General features: G+C 52.2%; 2 protein-coding genes across 2 annotated transcripts; both read right to left on the reverse strand.

Annotated features, from left to right (window-relative positions):
• Positions 1-342: 342 nt before the first annotated feature.
• On the reverse strand, positions 343-12,069 carry PSME1 (proteasome activator subunit 1). The gene is made up of 11 exons (XM_056863279.1): positions 12,019-12,069; positions 10,918-10,950; positions 10,386-10,448; positions 8,898-8,999; positions 6,032-6,089; positions 5,126-5,223; positions 4,950-5,018; positions 4,149-4,216; positions 1,398-1,452; positions 1,215-1,301; positions 343-539 (listed from the first exon to the last, which is right to left on the reverse strand). The coding sequence occupies exons 1-11, from the start codon at positions 12,058-12,060 to the stop codon at positions 459-461; spliced, it is 756 nt and encodes a 251-aa protein (XP_056719257.1). The 5' UTR covers positions 12,061-12,069; the 3' UTR covers positions 343-458.
• Positions 12,070-15,163: 3,094 nt separating this feature from the next.
• FITM1 (fat storage inducing transmembrane protein 1) lies at positions 15,164-17,229 on the reverse strand. Its single transcript, XM_056863278.1, has 2 exons — positions 16,985-17,229; positions 15,164-15,782 (listed from the first exon to the last, which is right to left on the reverse strand). The coding sequence occupies exons 1-2, from the start codon at positions 17,227-17,229 to the stop codon at positions 15,164-15,166; spliced, it is 864 nt and encodes a 287-aa protein (XP_056719256.1).
• Between the last annotated feature and the right edge of the window lie 791 nt (positions 17,230-18,020).

An 18,020-nucleotide genomic window follows, 5' to 3' on the forward strand; every position in this document is an offset into this window, starting at 1 on the left:
TCATCTCAGACCTCCCAGCTGTTCCCATCCACCATTAGAAAAAAAGAGAGAGAGAGGACCAGGTGAACGGTTATGAAGAGAAGCTGTGGATTTCGAGTTGGCAGTTTTTGTTCCTTCGCACAGAAAAGGACATACCCAAAATATTCACTGAATACAAATAAATGGGCATATAGCACAATACACCAAATCTATATTTCCAGCTGATCTTTAAATATATAAGAATATATATAAATATATATATAAAGTGGTGCTTCTAGGCAGTCAGATTTCCAGATTTTGTTTTCGCTGCACTTTTTAGAGTTGTAATTTAAACATTAAACAAACAAATAAAAATCCTTGTGAAATTTAAAATCTCTTTTATTTGTAAGAGGAAGGGATTTGCCTGGCAGAGAAGAAGACAGGAAGCTTCCGTTCTTGGGAGGTGGGACGCTCTTCTATCCTGGTCTCCGATTGGTCACTTAATAGATCATCCCTTTGTTTTCGTCTCTTGGCTTTTTGATCTTCTCAAAGTTCTTCAGGACAACATCATAGACTACAGCCTGGGGAAGGGGGAGACAAAAGGAGAAATGGAAGCCGCCGCGGGGACAGCCCTAGGCCAAACGATCAGAAAGAGGCTGGCGCAGAGGCAAATCCCAATGGAAACTCGTAGCTGAGCGAGAGCAGGCAGACATAACAGAACGCTGTGTGTGGGCGGAGTGTCCGGGGTCCCTACAATAGACCTGTGAGTTCGCAGCAGCCAGCAAACAAAGGTGCCCAGGCCTAGCACATACCGGCTGTTCTCCCATTTCAGGTGCCCACCTGACATCAACCGGAGCCTATTTCCCCCCTGCTGCAGCTCCCATTCTGTAGTGTCCAGATCACGCGAAGTGGGGAGAGGCTGTGGCTCAGTGGTAGAGCATTTGCTTGGCACACAGAAGGTCCCAGGTTCAATCCCTGGCGGCATCTTCAGTTAAAGGGACCAGGCAAGTAGGTGATGTGAAAGACCCCTGCCTGAAACCCTGGAGAGCCGCTGCCGGTCTGAGTAAACAATACCGACTTTGATGGACCAAGTGTCTGATTCAGTATACAACAGCTTCATGTGTGTCCTCGTGTGTGATGGTATCGCTTTACTCTGCTCTGGCTAGACCTCTCCTAGAGTATTGTGTTCAGTTTTGGGCACTGCAGTTTAAGAAGGATGCAGACAAGCTGGAACCCTGCCGTGGTGCGCTACTCACGTAAATGTTCCGCAGCTCGTTGACCATGAATCGGATTTCGGCATACTCCGCTTCATCGATTTCGTGCACCAGTTGCCGGAAGTCGCCCTGCAGCCAAAGGAGAAAACGGTAGTGGAGGGATTTTGCATAACCCACAGGGCTGTCCTCAGTAATGCCAGGGAACCCAGCTGGGATGGAACTTACCACGTGTGGACCCTTGGCTGCTTTGGCCACGGCATCGCCCCGTTCAGTATAGTACCTGGAAACAAACAGGAGAGAGGCAGCCTCAGGACCGAAACAGGGATTTGTAGCGCATGGAAAGCTGCCGTCTTTCACCCTTAAGTGTGATTGCCAAGCCAGGAACAAGCAGTTCTGCTCAGCTCAGTCCTGCCCTGAGTTCATTTGATGTCCCGAGTTCGGTTCTACACTCGACAGCTTTAAAATGAACATATGAAGCTGCCTTATACTGAATCAGACCCTTGGTCCATCAAAGTCAGTATTGTCTACTCAGACCGGCAGCTGCTCTCCAGGGTCTCAGGCAGGGGTCTTTCACATCACCTACGTGCTTAGTTCTTTTTACTGGAGATTGAACCTGGGACCTTCTGCATGCCAAGTGGATGCTCTACCACTGAGCCACTGCCCCTAAACATTCACACGAACACATGAAACTCTTCTACTGAATCAGACCCTTGGTCCATCCAAGTCAGTATTGTCTACTCAGACCGGCAGCGGCTCCCCAGGGTCTCAGGCAGAGGTCTTTCACATCACCTACCTGCCTAGTCCCTTTAACTGGAGATGCTGCCGGGGATTGAGCCTGGGACCTCCTGCATGCCAAGAAGATGCTCAACCACTGAGCCACGGCCCCTCCCAGAAAAAGGGCTCAGAGGAAAGCCACAAAATCACAAACAGGATGACCCCCTCCCGCCCCATCTTGCCTGTCTTTGCTTATCTGGTGCACTATCTGCTTCGGGGGGGGGGCTCTGATGCCCCAGATCCACCCTGGGCAGCTGCACAAAAGTTTTAATGGATTTATTTTTATTCATTTACTTCATTTATACCTGACCTTTCTCCCCAATGAACACAATTCTCCTCTCCTTTGTCTTATCCTCACAACAACCACCCTGTAAGGTAGGCTAGGCCGAGAACGTGCAACAGGCCCAAGGTCACCCAGCAAGCTTCCACGGCACAAGTGGGGATTCGAACCCGGGTCTCTCAGATCCCAGTGCTTAGCTTTAGTTCTGTTTTTCGACTTTTGATTGGTTCTACAACCCTACTCCTATTGCACTGTTTACTGAACATGCCATCTGTCAAGGGCACTGACTCACTCTGGGTAATCCACCTTGAGTCCAAGTGAGAAAGGTGGACTATAAATAACATAAATTTCTGCCAGGCAGGCTACTGCTGAAGGGACGGAAGCCCTTCCCCCTCCCCCCAAAAAGGAAGATTCTGGCAACCGTAAGGAGGGCCTGAGGTGCAATCCTGATGCAAGAGAAGGCAATCGTCTCAAGCCGCCCCTTTGGCACAGAGATCTAGCAGTGTGGGAGTCCGACTCACCGGTCTCTGCATCTCAAGGCAGGGCAGGGCACTCCCCTGGAGGCCTTTGCATTGCAACAGATGGGGGGGATGCAGCCCCCCCAGCTCCGTGCTGTAGTACACATGCACACATATACACATGAAGCTGCCTTATACTGAACTAGACTCTTGGTCCGTCAAAGTCAGTATTGTCTACTCAGACTGACAGCGGCTCTGCAGGGTCTCAGGCAGAGAGGTCTATCCCATCACCTACCTGCCTAGTCCCTTTAACTGGAGATGCAGGGGATTGAACCTGGGGCCTTCTGCATGCCAAGCAGAGGCTCTACCACGGAGTCACAGCTCCTCCCCTTGTGCTCTCTACAGTCTCTGGAGAAAGAGTCCAGGGACACAGTCATAATGACACATCCACCTTGTGGCAACGAGGACATGTTCCCATGGGGCTCATGGCAGAAGTGCTATGGCTGTTGCTGGTACTTGCAACGATGTTCTGGATCTTGGTCCGGAACATCCTCCCCATGGGACTATTCAGAGGAATAATCCCTCCCCCAAGTTTATGGCTGATTTTTATACTTTGAAGAGGGAGACCAACCCTGGCTTGCTTTGCTGTCCCAGTTGCTCCGGGGGAAGCCTGCATTCTGTTCAGCACCTCCTCAAGCCTCTCCTGACCCGGATGACCCCATCTTGGCCTGCTTCTGTGCCCCAGAGGGTGGCTGTGCTGGACTGTAGGTCCAGCGTGGTATAGTGGTTAAAAGTGGTGGTTTGGAGCAGTGGACTCTGATCTGAAGAACAGGGTTTGATTCCCCACTCCTCATGAGCGGCGGATGCTAATCTGGTGAACCGGGTTGGTTTCCCCACTCCTACAAACGAAGCCAGCTGGGTGACCTTGGGCTAGTCATAGCTCTCTCAGCCCCACCCACCTCACAGGGTGTCTGTTATGGGGAGGGGAAGGTGATTGTAAGCCAGTTTGAGTCTTCCTTAAGCGATAGAGGAAGTCGGCATATAAAAACCAACTCTCCTTCTTCATCTCACAAAGGGAGCTTCGTTTCTCGAAAGCTTGTACCCCAAAAATCTCATTGGTCTCTATGGTGGTACCGGACTCAAATCTAGCCATTCCCTGTTCCAGTTGCTCAGGGGGCAGCCCACATTTTGGCTGGCACCTTCGCAAGTCTGCCCTGACCTGGATAGCCCAGACTAGCCTGATCTCAACAGATCTTAGAAGCGAAGCTTAGTCCTTGGATGGGAGACCACCAAAGAAGTCCAGGGTTTGCTACGCAGAGGTAGGCAATGGCAAACCACCTCTGTTCGTCTCTTGCCTTGAAAACCCTACAGGGTTGCCCTATGTTGACTGGGACTTGATGACACTTTCCTCCACCACCCGCGATACAAGAGGAAGCCCAGTCAAGGATCTGAGTTCAGACTCACTTGGCAATGTGAGTTTGGAATCCGTCCAGCTTCGTTCGAGCGGAAGTCAGCAACTCGTACACTTTTTCCTGGGGCAGGAGAAAGAAAAAGAAAGGTTCTGAAACGGAAAGGGTCACAGCAGAAGGACAACAGAACGTTGGCAGGGAGTCAAACTTGGGGGATTCCCCCCCCAAAAAAGGAACTCCAATATAAATTACATAGATGTGGAACCTGTGCTTTTAATCCCCAGTGCATGAGGGCTAGTTGTGGTTACTCAGAGGGTAAGGTGATACACCAGGGTTCCCCCGAGCATCACGGCGCCCGCCATTACTCCCTTGGCATCTGCTGAGCTTTTAAGAAACTGGGGTGGGGCCACTGTAAGGCAGGGCTTGCTACTGGCTTCTTTCCTTCAAATGAAAGAGTTACCTACTAGAGGATGAGGAGGGACTGGTAAGCAACGGGGCTTTCCTTAGGCAGCGTGGGGTTTCGTTCTCCCTTCAACATTTCATTCTTCCCAGGAGGTGTGTCGAGGGAAGGAGGTATTCAGTTTGGCAGCCATTTTGGGTCTGGCTCGGCTCCCTGTAGAAGGGTGGCGCTCACCACCCCCTCTCAAAATTCCCAAAGGGCCCACAGCCTCAGGAAGGTTGGAGACCCATGATACACTCTGCACCTGCTCAGAGGCACTCCAGTTGTCCACACGCATGTACCAGGGATGAGGCCTGTTTCTGAAACTGTATTCCAGTGCTGAGTGTAGGAGTGTCTTTGTTAACATTACAACTGGGTGTGTACATCTGGGGGTGGGGTGCTGGAGCAAGAACTCACCTGGACTGCCACCCCAAAATTATTGCCGTCCTCGATCCGGGGAACCTGAAGCTGCAGCCACAGAGAGATCTGGGGAGAGGAAAGGGAGGACGCCAGATGAACGTATGTCATCGTGCGCGTTGGTGCACGTGTACACAGTTGTGTGGGTTGCGGAACACATTCTCTTAGGTCCTTACCACATTTATCTTCTCCTTGGTGCCCTGGATCTCAGGCTTGATGCGGTTCAGGAGGGCCGTGATCTTCTCGTTGTGGGCCACGGGGCCGCAGGGAGGGGCTGGGAGAGAGAGAGAACACTTAGAAAGGCCAGAATCCAACTCCTATCAGTGGCTACTAGGGGCTGTGGCTGAGTGGTAGAGCATCTACTTGGCATGCAGAAGGCCCCAGGTTCAATTCCCAGCATCTCCAGTTAAAGGGACTAGGCAAGTAGGTGATGTGAAAGACCTCTGCCTGAGACGCCAGAGAGCAGCTTGTCTGAGTAGACAAGACTGACTTTGTTGGACCAAGGGTCAGATTCAGTAGAAGGCAGCTTCATGTATAATCCCTGGGCCAGGACGGGGGAGCTAAGTTTGGCAGGCTGACTGGAGACGTTGAAGAAGGAGGAGTTGGTTTTTATATGCCGACTTTCTCTGCCACTTAAGGAAGAATCAAACCGGCTTACAATCACCTTCCCTTCTCCTCCCTGTGAGGTAGGTGGGGCTGAGAGAGCCCTGCGAGAGCTGTGACTGGCCCAAGGTCACCCAGCTGGCTCCATGTGTAGGGGTGAGGAAACCAACCTGGTTCACCAGATTAGCCTCCGCCGCTCATGTGGAGGAGTGGGGAATCAAACCCGGTTCTCCAGATTAGAGTCCACTGCTCCAAACCACTGCTCTTAACCACTACACCACGCTGGCTAGTGCCCCCCACCCCTGGCCACTGAGAAACATAAGAACATCAGAAGAGCCCTGCTGGACCCCCCTGGTCTAGAAGTATGTTCCCCTACTGAGGGGTGTGTGTGTTCCAACTCTTTCCTGCCACTGCGATGGTTGGCTTGCACATGTCTCCCATCCAGACCTCCCATGCCATCTCGAGCCCTCCCTCTGTACCTTTATCCTCATCGTCCGATTTCTTGCCATCCTTCTCTTTCTTCCCGTCTCCTTCTTTCTGCACCAGGAGAGAGGCAGGAAGAGAACAATGAGCTGCGAGTTCCCGTATCCATATATTGATGCCCTTCTTGGTTAAGCTGAACAGCCAGGCTGAGTTTTAACCCACCAAGGAACCCAATCTTTCTACCACAGTTTTATCCTGCCCTCCCTGTGCAAGGTTCTCCAAGTGTGGTGCCCCTTCCAGTTTTCTCCCACCACCACCACCACCTTATGAGGAAGGTTAGATTGCAAGAGAGTGACCAGGTCCAAGGTAATCCAATCAGCTCAACAGCTGAGTGGGAATTTGAATTCAGATCTCCCCAAGTCACACTTTGTTGGCAATCTATCCACTATAGTAGGGGTCCCCAACGTGGCGTGCATGGGTGCCAGGGTGCCCCATTGACAGCCTTTCTGGCACCAGCCAAGCATTTTTAGAAAGTGGGTGGGGCCAGGTGGGGCTTTTTTGGCAGTTTAGATTTTAAAAAAAACATTGCTTTGTCAGCAGCTGCCACCACAGCACTAGGATCACTTTGTAACTGAGGGTATGCTGTGGCAGCCATTTTGTGGCTGGCTCCGCCTCATGTGGCAGCCATTTTGTGGCTGGCTCCACCTCATGTGGCAGCCATTTTGTGGCTGGCTCCACCTCACGTGGCAGCCATTTTGTGGCAGCCATTTTGTTCCCGTGCCCACCATGCTGCGTCAGGATCCAAAGGTGGCCAAACGCTAAAAAAGGTTGGGGACCCTTGCACTGCACCACCCTAGTTCTCAAAAATTATATACATCTACATAAGTCCCCTATACATTTTTCAAGCCGTAGAATTCGCCAACATTGTTCCTGTTTCAGCATTCCTCTAATAAAGGGAGGCAGCATTCTGCTACCTTTTTATGAGGTACATTTCCACTCCGAGCTTTAATTCGCTTGGTGCAAAAATGACCTCTTTCCCAACACTTTCCCCATTCAGTGTGTTTCAGGCGGTGTGAGTGCAAATTCAATTCCAATTCCAAGTAGGCCATTGTAATATTTCCGTTTTCTAAAGGGAGGGAAATGTCCACGTCGAAGCTGGCTGCAGGATCGGGACTCTCAACCCCCAGTTCGTGTCCCACCTCAGTTCGGATTTCTCAAGTTTTTCACCTGATGATTTCCCCCCTTTTGGTTGGAAGAAAGAAACACGGATCTTGAGCACGAGAGAGAAATTTGACCCCCTGCTCCCAAGAAACCCCCACCCCCGGATCAGATAATCTGAAAGCACAAAATGAAATACCGACACACACAAACACACCCATGGAAGCACATAATCTCCGCTAAAACACAACCACAAAGTCATGAGAGCATCATGCGCCTCCACCCTGCAGGAGGAAGAAAAGAAATTAAAAGTAATCATAGGGAGGAGAGAGACCAGCCCTTTTCTGCCAGGCACTGAGAAACAGGAATGGGGGAGGAAATATGGGCAAATGAGATGCTCACGCCTCCCAGCTCCTGGCTTCTTTCTCCCAGTAGGGCAGGGAGAGTCAAAGTCAAAGATATTGCTCCAGACCAGAGCTTAGGGCAGAGCGGAGAGCCTCAATTAGAAGAGGGAGGCATTTGAATGAGATCACATCTCCCCGCCTCAGCTGGAGTAATGCAGTTGTGTCAAAGGCTGGGTCTGTTTTCGCCTCTGCCACAGGCTCACAATTTGGCCTTGGGCACATCTCCAGTTTCACAACTCGAAATAGGAATCATGTTGATGTTTCTCCCAGGATGCCATGAGGGCCGTGGAGATTACAGAGCTTGAGAAGGCGCAGAAAAGAGCAACCAAAATGATTAGGGGACTAGAGCAACTGTCCTATGGGGAGCGGTTAAGGGCTGTTTAGCTTGGAAAGAAGGCAGCTAAGGGGAGACATGATAGAGGTCTATAAAATTATGCATGGTTTGGAGAGTGGACAGGGAGAAGCTTTTCTCCCTCTCCCATAATACTAGAACTAGATTCCTTCCCTGCCAAAGCAGGTGACAGCAATCGTGTCCTCTCCTCCATTTTATCCACACAACAACACCCTTGTGAGGTAGGTGCAACTGGCCCAAGGATACTCAGCGAATTTCCTTGGCAGAATAGGGACTTTGAGCCGGGGTCTCCCAGATGCTAGTCCAAGTTTCGAACCACTACACCACATTGTCTCTCCGGTTACTGTTATTGTTCGTCCTTCTTTGGTTGTTAATTAACCATTTCATTCATTTTCTTTATGTGTTACTATTATTTTTATTATTGCTATTATCCCTAAAAATTGCTAATAAATAAACAGCATTTAAAATAATGTAGAAATGCAAAGGATAAAGGGAACGCAACCTTAAACATGCACACATTTGCACGTCAAATAAAACTTCTTGGGGAAGCTGGGAACAAATCCCCACTCATGCCCTGGGAGCTCACTGGGTGACTTTGGGCCAGTCGCACACTCTCAGCCTAACCTACCTCACAGGGTTGTTGTGAGGATAAAATAGAGGCCACTTTGTAAACCACTTTGGGTCCCCATTGGGGAGAAATGTAGGGTATAAAAGAATGAAATGGACACAAAAAGAGTTACCACTTCCCAGAAGAGAGATATCGCATGAAAACTGAAACAACCAACAATCAATTCTGCCACAAAGCAAAAAGCCATTTGCTGGGAAGGCAGGATAAAAGAAGACAGAAGGAGGTGTAAAGAAGCAGCCCCCCGCTGGTCTGTGGGACTCCCCCAAATTAAGCTGCCCCTTCTCACATTTGAAATACGAGCTCATCTTAGAACTGAGCTTCCCACACACACACATACAAGAATTGAGATTTAAGTCACCGTCCCCCCAGCCTCCACTCACTTCTTTTTTCTTCCGGCGTTCCTCGTCCTTCTTGGGGTCTGGCACGGGGATGTCTAACTCAGCGCGGAGCGAGATGAGGTCCGAGACATTCAGTTCAGGGTCCTGGGAGGAGGAGAAGAAAGAGCCCTGTTATCCTCTGCCCCATCCGACTTCCTTTCCTTTTTTGGACATCTGTAAGCTCTCTGGGGCAGGGACTCTACCCCTTCCACCATCACAGTGGCATCCAGGCCAACACTAACTAAATCATGCTTGTATTGAAGAGGCTACCGATAAACAAACCTCCAGCTTGCAATTCCACGCCAAATTTCCGATGCCCCAAAGGTACCCCTGTGCCAGCTTCCCCCAAAACCGTTCCTTCCCCGATACACAGCCGTAAGCTAAACTTCAACTTTCTGAGAAACGGATTTCAAGCCGTGGGGGTCCCCGCCCACATTCCTCTCATAGAAAAAGTCTGCATTACATCCCGTTATTCAGAAGTGATGTGCCATTCTCCAAAAACGTATGTATACATCAAAAAGTATCACAAACACAAAATATGTGTCAATAACACATATTCGCAGACAGAACAATACACAAATATACATCACATATTATAGAAATATTAAGACTGACACATGGTGTTTTCTTAATCTCTTGCAGGAGATATGAACAATGATACATCACAAAAGAAAGGTAAGTGGAAGAATAGTAGTCCATATGGCTAGAAGCTTGTATTTTATTCTTTTCCTTTTCCAAAGGAGAAAACGTCAAAGAAGAGAAAATATATCTTAGTATTTCTATAATATGTGATGTATATTTGTGTATTGCTCTGTCTGTGAATATGTGTTATTGACACATACTTTGTGGTTGTGATAGTTTTTGATATATACATACATTGCACCTTTTTGGCTTATGCTGTTTATTTGTAGTTTGCTGTTTTGTAGCATAAGGGTATTCCAGTTTTGTACCATTCTCCAAAAACGGTCTTCAGTTTTGCTTACTGATGGGGGCAAAAAAATTTTTTTGCGGGGGTGCTTCTACTATCCTGATCCAATCCCACACTTTTCTCTTGATTGGGGGGAGAGGGAAGGATCCCTTGACGCCAAAGTTTCCTACTGACTATAGCCTAGAGTTGCCAACCTCCAGGTGGGGCCTGGAGATCTCGTGGAATTACAACCCATCTGCAGACAACAGAGATTAGTTTTCCTGCAAAAATGGCTGCTATGGAAGGTGGACTCTATGCCCTGATACCCCACTGCGGTCTCACCCCTCCCGAAGCCCTCCCCCCAAATCAACAGGATTTTCCTAACCCAGAGTTGGCAACACTACATGAGCCCCACAGCAGCATCCCCCTTCCTTGTACCCACAGTGTCCCAATCCTGCCCCTTACGCTTAGAGGCTCTCAAACACATGGAGTCCCCCCCTCACCAGCCCCCCATCTCTATTCTTCATTAAAAGCTCTCCGCCAAGATATCCCCCGCCCCCCAACACCCATGCCAGCAGGCTCACCTTCAAAAAATTACTTAGCTCCACAATCTTTTCTGGGAAACGTTGAGCAACAAGTTCTTCAGCCTTGAGGGTTGGGGAGAGAATAGGGGTGAGGAATACAGGAAAGAGCACCCAGGTTAGAACTCCATAGAGGCAAACAAACAAAACACTCTACCAAAAAAAATTTTAATTGAGGCAAATTTGCACTTTATCAAACTGAAACACAAAGTCTAAAAAAAAATTGTTCCAGTGAGGCCTGAAATCTTGGCAAGCTTTGGTTCAGAGGCTCCTGCAACCCCAAGAAATACACTCTGCATGTGCTCAGAGGCACTCCTGATGCAGCATGTTCATGGGTTTCAGGCTTGAACTGGAGCACTTCATAGGTTGAGTTCCCAGCTTCAGGGGCTGCTGAGTCAAGTCCCGCTCTCACCCCATTTTCTGACTAGGGCCTGAGAATTTACTCTGGAGGGATCCCAGTGCAAAATTCCCAGGTTTTAATGAGGGGGGGGGGGAATAAGGAAGGCCCTGCCAGAGGAAGCTGCTTGCACCTCACCTGAGCACACAGGTTCTTCCTGAAGGATTCCACCTGCAAAGCGAAGGAGCCAGAGAAAAAGAAACATGAAACTCCTGGAATATGAAAGTGGCACCGTCCCAGACAATTGTGCGCCTGGGCAGCGCGCCAGCCGCCCCCTCCGCCACCCGATCACTCTGCACACCTGTCCGCCGCCCCGCTCGGCCTGTGATGTGACAAGCCACAGAACACAGTGCCAATTCGTGCCCCCCCATCTCCCCCCCGCCTGTCTGTCTCTTCCCCCATGCCTGCGCCCCCGCACAACTTTGGGGGAGGAAAGAACCTCCCCTGTGCCAATCTGGAGCCAACTTGTGTCGATCTCCCCTGTGCCAACCTGGAGCCAATTTGGGTCAATCTCCCCTGTGCCAATCTGGAGCCAACTTGTGTCGATCTCCCCTGTGCCAACCTGGAGCCAATTTGGGTCGATCTCCCCTGTGCCAACCTGGAGCCAATTTGGGTCAATCTCCCCTGTGCCAATCTGGAGCCAACTTGTGTCGATCTCCCCTGTGCCAACCTGGAGCCAATTTGGGTCGATCTCCCCTGTGCCAACCTGGAGCCAATGTGGGTCAATCTCCCCTGTGCCAACCTGGAGCCAATTTGGGTCAATCTCCCCTGCGCCAATCTGGAGCCAACTTGTGTCGATCTCCCCTGTGCCAACCTGGAGCCAATTTGGGTCAATCTCCCCTGTGCCAACCTGGAGCCAACTTGTGTCGATCTCCCCTGTGCCAACCTGGAGCCAACTTGTGTCGATCTCCCCTGTGCCAACCTGGAGCCAACTTGTGTCGATCTCCCCTGTGCCAACCTGGAGCCAACTTGGGTCGATCTCCCCTGTGCCAACCTGGAGCCAATTTGGGTCGATCTCCCCTGTGCCAACCTGGAGCTCACTGGGAGCTCCCAAACCTCCCCCTGCCCCTGATCTGCCCCCCTTGACACTCCCTCCCACGCGCCCTGCACCCCACAAGCCCCCCCTCCTGCCCTGGGCCTTTCCCAGCAATCCAACAGGTGAAGCTTCTCCTGGGGACCCCGACTCCGGGGAGCCTCCCCCGTTGGAAGAGCGCTGCCTGCCAGACCCCCGGCCCTTACCTGCGCTTCGCACTCGGGGGACACGTGCAGGGCATCGGCCATGATCGCGGCTGGGGCGCGGCGGACCCCGAAAGCGGCTGCAGGAAGCGGGGAGAGGCCGGCCCGACACGCCCCGCAGCGAAAATGAAAGCGAAGGGGGCGGAGAGAAGCGGCCGGGACTTCCCGTGCGAGGGCAGGCAGGCAGGCAGGCCGCCATCCGAAAGGGGCAGCCGGCCCGGAGCTCAATGCAACGGGGCGCGCGTTTGCAGCGGGTTGGAGCGCAGCACCGAAAATCGCTGCAATGCTTTGGCTTCTGCCCTAGCGGCGGGCGGGCAGGTGGGGGTCCAAAGGATGCTTTTTTCCCCCTTTTTTTGCACCCTGCCCTCCGGCCCAGGTGCGTGGAGCGCGCGTCGGGGGCCCCTCCCCTTCCTCACAACGTCCCTGCAAGGTCGGGGTTAGGGTGGCCAAGCTCCAGGGACTGGAGAGGAGGGCAGCACGAGGCTCGAAATAACTTCGCAATACAAATAAGCCTTAGCCGGTTTAAAGAAACGTTTCATTCATCAAACAAACGGCAAAACAAACAAACTGAGTCACAGTGGGTCGCCGTGTTGGTCTGTCTGCAGTGGTAGAAAAGGGCAAGAGTCCCGTAGCACCTTCAAGACTAACAAGAATATTTTCTGGCAGGGTATGAGCTTTCGTGAGCCACAGCTCACTTCTTCAGGTATCTGAAGAAGTGAGCTGTGGCTCAGGAAAGCTCATACCCTGCCAGAAAATATGTTTGTTAGTCTTTAAGGTGCTACGGGACTCTTGCCCTTTTCTACTAAAACAAACTAAGGAACCTCTTAAAGAGATAAATGATCCCTGCTAGGCATATTGGTGTGATTTAACACATATTTCTCTCTTGAAGAGGTTCCTTCGTTTGTTTGTTTTTCAGTTTGTTTGATGAATGAAATATTTCTTTAAATTGGCTAAGGCTTATTTGTATTTTGAAGTTATTTTGAGCCTCGTGCTGCCCTCATCTCCAACCTCCAGGTAGTGGCTGGAGATCTCCCGCTGTTACAACTGATCTCCAGCCGATAGAGGAAAAGGCCTCTTTGGCAATTGGACTCTATGGCATCGAAGTCCGTCCCTTCCCCAAACCCCACCCTCCTCAGGCTCCGCCCCAAAAACCTCCCACCGGTGAGGGAGGTTTTGGGGATGGAGCCTGAGGAGGGTGTGGTTTGGGGAGGGCGTTTGATGCCATAGAGTCCAATTGGAGAAGCGGCCATTTTCTCCAGGGGAACTGATCTGTCACATGAAGATCAGTTGCAATAGCTGGAGTTCTCCAGCCACCACCTGGAGGCTGGCAACCCTACCTGCAGAGCCCAACCTGGCCTCTCCTCTGCGTCCGCCCAGTTCTGAGCCACCATCCCCCCCCCAAGTCCTGCTGCCCCTTCTTCCCAACCCAAAGAACCCTCCCAAACTCCCTGCCCTCCTCTAGGTAGGGTTGCCAGCTCCAGTTTGGAGATTTAGGAGGTGGAGCCTGAGGAGGGTGGGGTTTGGGGAGGGGTGGGGCTTCAATGGGGTATAATGCCATAGAGTCCACCTTGCAAAGCGGCCATTGTCTCCAGGTGAATTGATCTCTGTCGCCTGGAGATCAATTGTAACGGAGGGGGATTGCCAGCCTCAACCTGGAGGTTGGCAACCCTACACGTCACCCAATGAATTTCCTGCCAGAAAGGGCTTTTTAACCCACCTCTCCTTTGTGCGAGGGCAGAGGGGGCATTCCAACCCAGCCCCCCCTCCCACCAGGGCAGAAAGGGCGCACCCCTGAGTAGGCACGGCCTGAACGAGCCCTGGCATGATCCTGGGTGAAGCAGCCGTATCGTGGGCAAGAACCTCTGCCGTGCCAGGAAATGGTGGGTGTGATTGCCAAGAGATAATGCCCCAGCTGCAGAGGGAGGGCAGAGCTTGCGGGGAATCCTCTTCAAGGTTCTCGAGCCTGAAATATTGCCTCCCTTTCCCCCCACCCCCCAAGAAGCTGTTCGCAGAAACGCCCCACGGGATCCAGGTACAAGGAGTCCCAGAGTCTTACTTGCATACAAAGTTTAAAAATAAAGTACTGGTCTCCAACCCACGCAGACCTGGCGAGGCCTGCCTTTTCTCTTGCAAGGAAGCAAGCCCATTGCTCCTTGAAGACGATCCAGGAGGGCCAGCTTGCGATGGCGCCCGGTGAAGGACATGTACTCTGTGCAAGCTCAGGGTCACCCTTGTGGCACCGCTATGCGTGACCTGCTGGCGGCACCAGGAAAAGGATCAGGCCCAATGCATGGGCTCTAAGCGACCCTTGCTGTCTCTCAGGTACAAGGCATGTCCCTTGGCTTCTTCCCCTCAGAGTCATAGACCCTGCTTGTCAGTCTGGCCGAATGCCACTCAGAGTCAGCTTTGCCACCTCACTAATGTGTCTGACAAAGAAGAAGAGCTGGTTTTTATATGCTGACTTTCTATGCCACTTAAGGAAGAATCGAACTGGCTTACAATCGCCTTCCCCTCCTCACAACAGACACCCTGTGAGGTTGGTGGGGCTGAGAACGCTCTAAGAGAGCTGTGACTTGCCTAATGTCACCCAGCTGGCTTCATGGTGTAGTGGTTAAGAGCAGTGGTTTGGAGTGGTGGAGTCTGATCTGGAGAACCGGTTTGGATTCCCCACTCCTCCACATGAGCGGCGGAGGCTAATCTGGTGAACTGGATTTGTTTCCCCACTCCTGCACATGAAGCCAGCTGGGTGACACCCTCTAAGGTATTCACATGAACACATGAAGCTGCCTTACACTGAATCAGACCCTCGGTTCATCGAAGTCAGTCTTGTCCACTCAGACCAACAGCAGCTCTCCAGGGGTCTCAGGCAGGGGTCTTTCACATCACCAACTTGCCTGGTCCCTTTAATTGGAGATGCCGGGATTTGAACCTGGGACCTTCTGCATGCCAAGCAGACGCTCTACCACTGAGCCACGGCTCCTCCTGGACTTAAACCTCACTGCAGTTTCAGGCCAAGACCCAACTGTCCTCCCCCCTCAATAAACCACACTGACATAACAAAGCTCAAAGGATCCCATTTTTATTTGTCTCTCAGGACAGATGCTTCGTTCCCAGGCCCCTTTCCAGGCCTTGACACCTCGAAGCGAGCTCAGTTCCGTTTCTTCGCCTCTCCGGGCACTGTTTTGAGGAACAGGCCCGCCCCTGGCCTCCCCGGAGACCAAGAGGAGCGATACCACACTCGATAGGTGAGGTACCAGCAGAGGGTGGCGATGGCCGCCCCCACGACCTTGTGGCTGTACTCGTAAAGGTACACCACGGTGCAAGCCAGGAGGAAGTTCCACAGGCCAAGGAGGAGGACGTTGAGGAGGAAGATGAGGCGGAGGGGAACGCCAGCAGGGTAGCCCTGGGCCAGGTAGCGCCGGAAGACGGAGGTCTCCTCTACCATGAGGAGGCAGCAGAACGTGAGGAGGAAGGTGTGGCCGGAGACATCGTAGCCGTGCCACTGGTGGCCCTGGCGGAGGCAGGCCCGCTTGTCCGGGAGGTTGTTCACCAAGACGCCCACAGGCACGGAGTCAAAGCAGTAGCCAGTGAGGTTCTCGATGAGCAGGAAGGCCTCCGTGGCCCCCAGCCACAGCCCGGCCCCCACCGCCAGCCGGCAGAGGTGGCGCAGGGTCAGCAGGAGCCGCTGGCTGGCCAGGTAGACCACCAGGAGGATGAAGCCCCCCAGGAAGATGCACGTCCAGCCCCAGGCGGACCGGACAAACTTGCTGCAAGGAAGCGAAGAGGGGTTAGAGGGAGGGGAACGGCAGCGCAGCACCACGCCCGCCCCATGGCACTGTCCGCCTCCTCACCGGCCTTGCTGTAGCATTCGCCCAGAACATTCCAGCGCTCAGCAGGTGGGGCATGAGACAATACATGACAGCAGCAACAGGTGCACCAAGCAAGTGTGGTGTAGTGGTTAGGAGTGGTGGTTTGGAGCGGTGGACTCTGATCTGGAGAACTGGGTTCAATTCCTCCGCTTGAGCAGTGGACACTAATCTGGTGAACCGGGTTGGTTTCCCCACTCCTCCACAAGAAGCCAGATGGGTGACCTTCGGCTAGTCACAGCTCTCTCAGCCCCACCTACCTCACAGGGTGTCTGTTGTGGGGAGAGGAAGGTGATTGTAAGCCGGTTTGAGTCTCTCTTAAGTGGTAGAGAAAGCTGATATATAAAAACCAACTCTTCTTCTTCAAGGGAGCCTGGGCAACAGAGACTGGCAAGGCAGCCGCCAAAATAGGGCCAGCAGGCAATCAGAGGGGCAGGTCCCGCCCAACCCCATAGGACACCGGCAGCCAAAGGCCCAATTGTTTTTTTATACACTTTATTTATACCCTGCCTTTCTCCCCAGTGGGGACCCAAAGCAACTTATAGCATTCTACTTTCCTCCATTTTATCCTCCCAACAATCCTGTGAGGTAGGCTAGGCTGAGTGCGTACGACCGGCCCAAGGTCACCCAGCGAGATTCCATAGCATTGTGGGGATTCAAACGTGGGTCTCCCAGATCCTAGCCCAACACTCTAACCACTACGCCATGCTAGCTGTCCTTACCATTCAGTTACTATTCAGATGCGAGCCCCCCGCCAAAATGTGCAAGATCCCAAGTCCTTAAATAGATGCAATGCCACGCACCAGCCTCTTCATGCTAGACTGCAGAGACTGTTTTTTGTAAGTGTGTGGGGTTTTGGGGGGGGAAGGAACAGCAAATTAAGCCCAACACCCCTCCCCATACTCCTATTTGGCCCTTCTTGCAAGGTGCTCATGAAGGGGAGAGGTCCATGCTGGCACTCGTCCAGTCTGGATCAGAGACTGAAGGGCAGAAGCTGACCCAGGAGGTTCTCTGACCCAAATGGGGATGTGCGGCTGGAACACCCCCTTCCCTTCGGGCCAGTCTTCGGTCCTGGTTCCCACCGCCCTGCTCGGCTCACTCACATGTTAAAGTAGTTGTGGTGGTTTGCAAAGATGGCCCGCGGGTTCACGTAGAACTGGAGCAGCGGCCCGAAAATGACGACGGCTGCCAGCCACAGGTGGTACGCCCGGCGAAGACATGGCACCCCCAGCAGCCAGGCGAGCTGGTTGCTCCAAAAACGCACCAAGGCCCGGCAGAAGGCTTGGGCCCAGCCGGCTACCGTGGTCAGCCGGGAGGAGGGCTTCTTGACTCCCGATCCCTCTGCCATCCCCCTGGATTCGCCCACCTGCAGGGCCCAGACGACCCGCCCCCTCCTCCGTTTGGGGAGGAAAGGGAAAGGGGGGGGAAACCTCAAACAAGAAGCGTCACCCAGAACTGACGCTTGACGACAGCTGTTGGGATCATATTGAGTTTGGCACGAACAGCTGATTGGGAGCAGGAGAAATGAGAGGGAGGGCGTAGCAAACTCGACAAAACGGAGGAGGGGGAGGCAAAGCTGAAAGAGAAACTTCAACCACTTTTATTGACACAGACAGTAGTTTGCACAGGAAGCCACTCAGGAGGAAAATGGCCCTCCCCACAAAGAGGGGCACCCCCCCCATCTCTCATACAGATTGCTCTGACTTTGTGCGGCATAACAACCCCCAGTTCAGATGCAAAAGCTTAATCAAGGCCTTATCTGTCTTTTCCGAGTTTTAAAAAACAATCTCTATATGCTTAAAAAAAAGCAGAAGACCCACCCCCCCATTATATCCACAGTGGGGTAGGGTAATAGCTTTAACAATTCCAGCAAGTGACATTAGGGGTAACTTCCCAATGTACCCCCAAACTAGTACATACAATTATACCTTCTTCTTATTAGGAAGGGGGCTCAACGGAGGAAAAAACCCCACCCCACTTGAAAGAGACTCGCCATGCCTGCGTCCCCAAGTAGGACGTGAGAAGGGAAGGGTGAGAGACTAGAAATTGTCCTTGGGGAGGGATCCCAGCAGGCAATTAAAAGGGCAGTGGGGGTGGGGAGAGCTGAAGGCAGAGGTGAGACAAGGACAGACAGGTGAG

Source organism: Euleptes europaea, chromosome 18 (assembly GCF_029931775.1).
Source record: "Euleptes europaea isolate rEulEur1 chromosome 18, rEulEur1.hap1, whole genome shotgun sequence".
NCBI classification, from domain to species: domain Eukaryota; kingdom Metazoa; phylum Chordata; class Lepidosauria; order Squamata; family Sphaerodactylidae; genus Euleptes; species Euleptes europaea.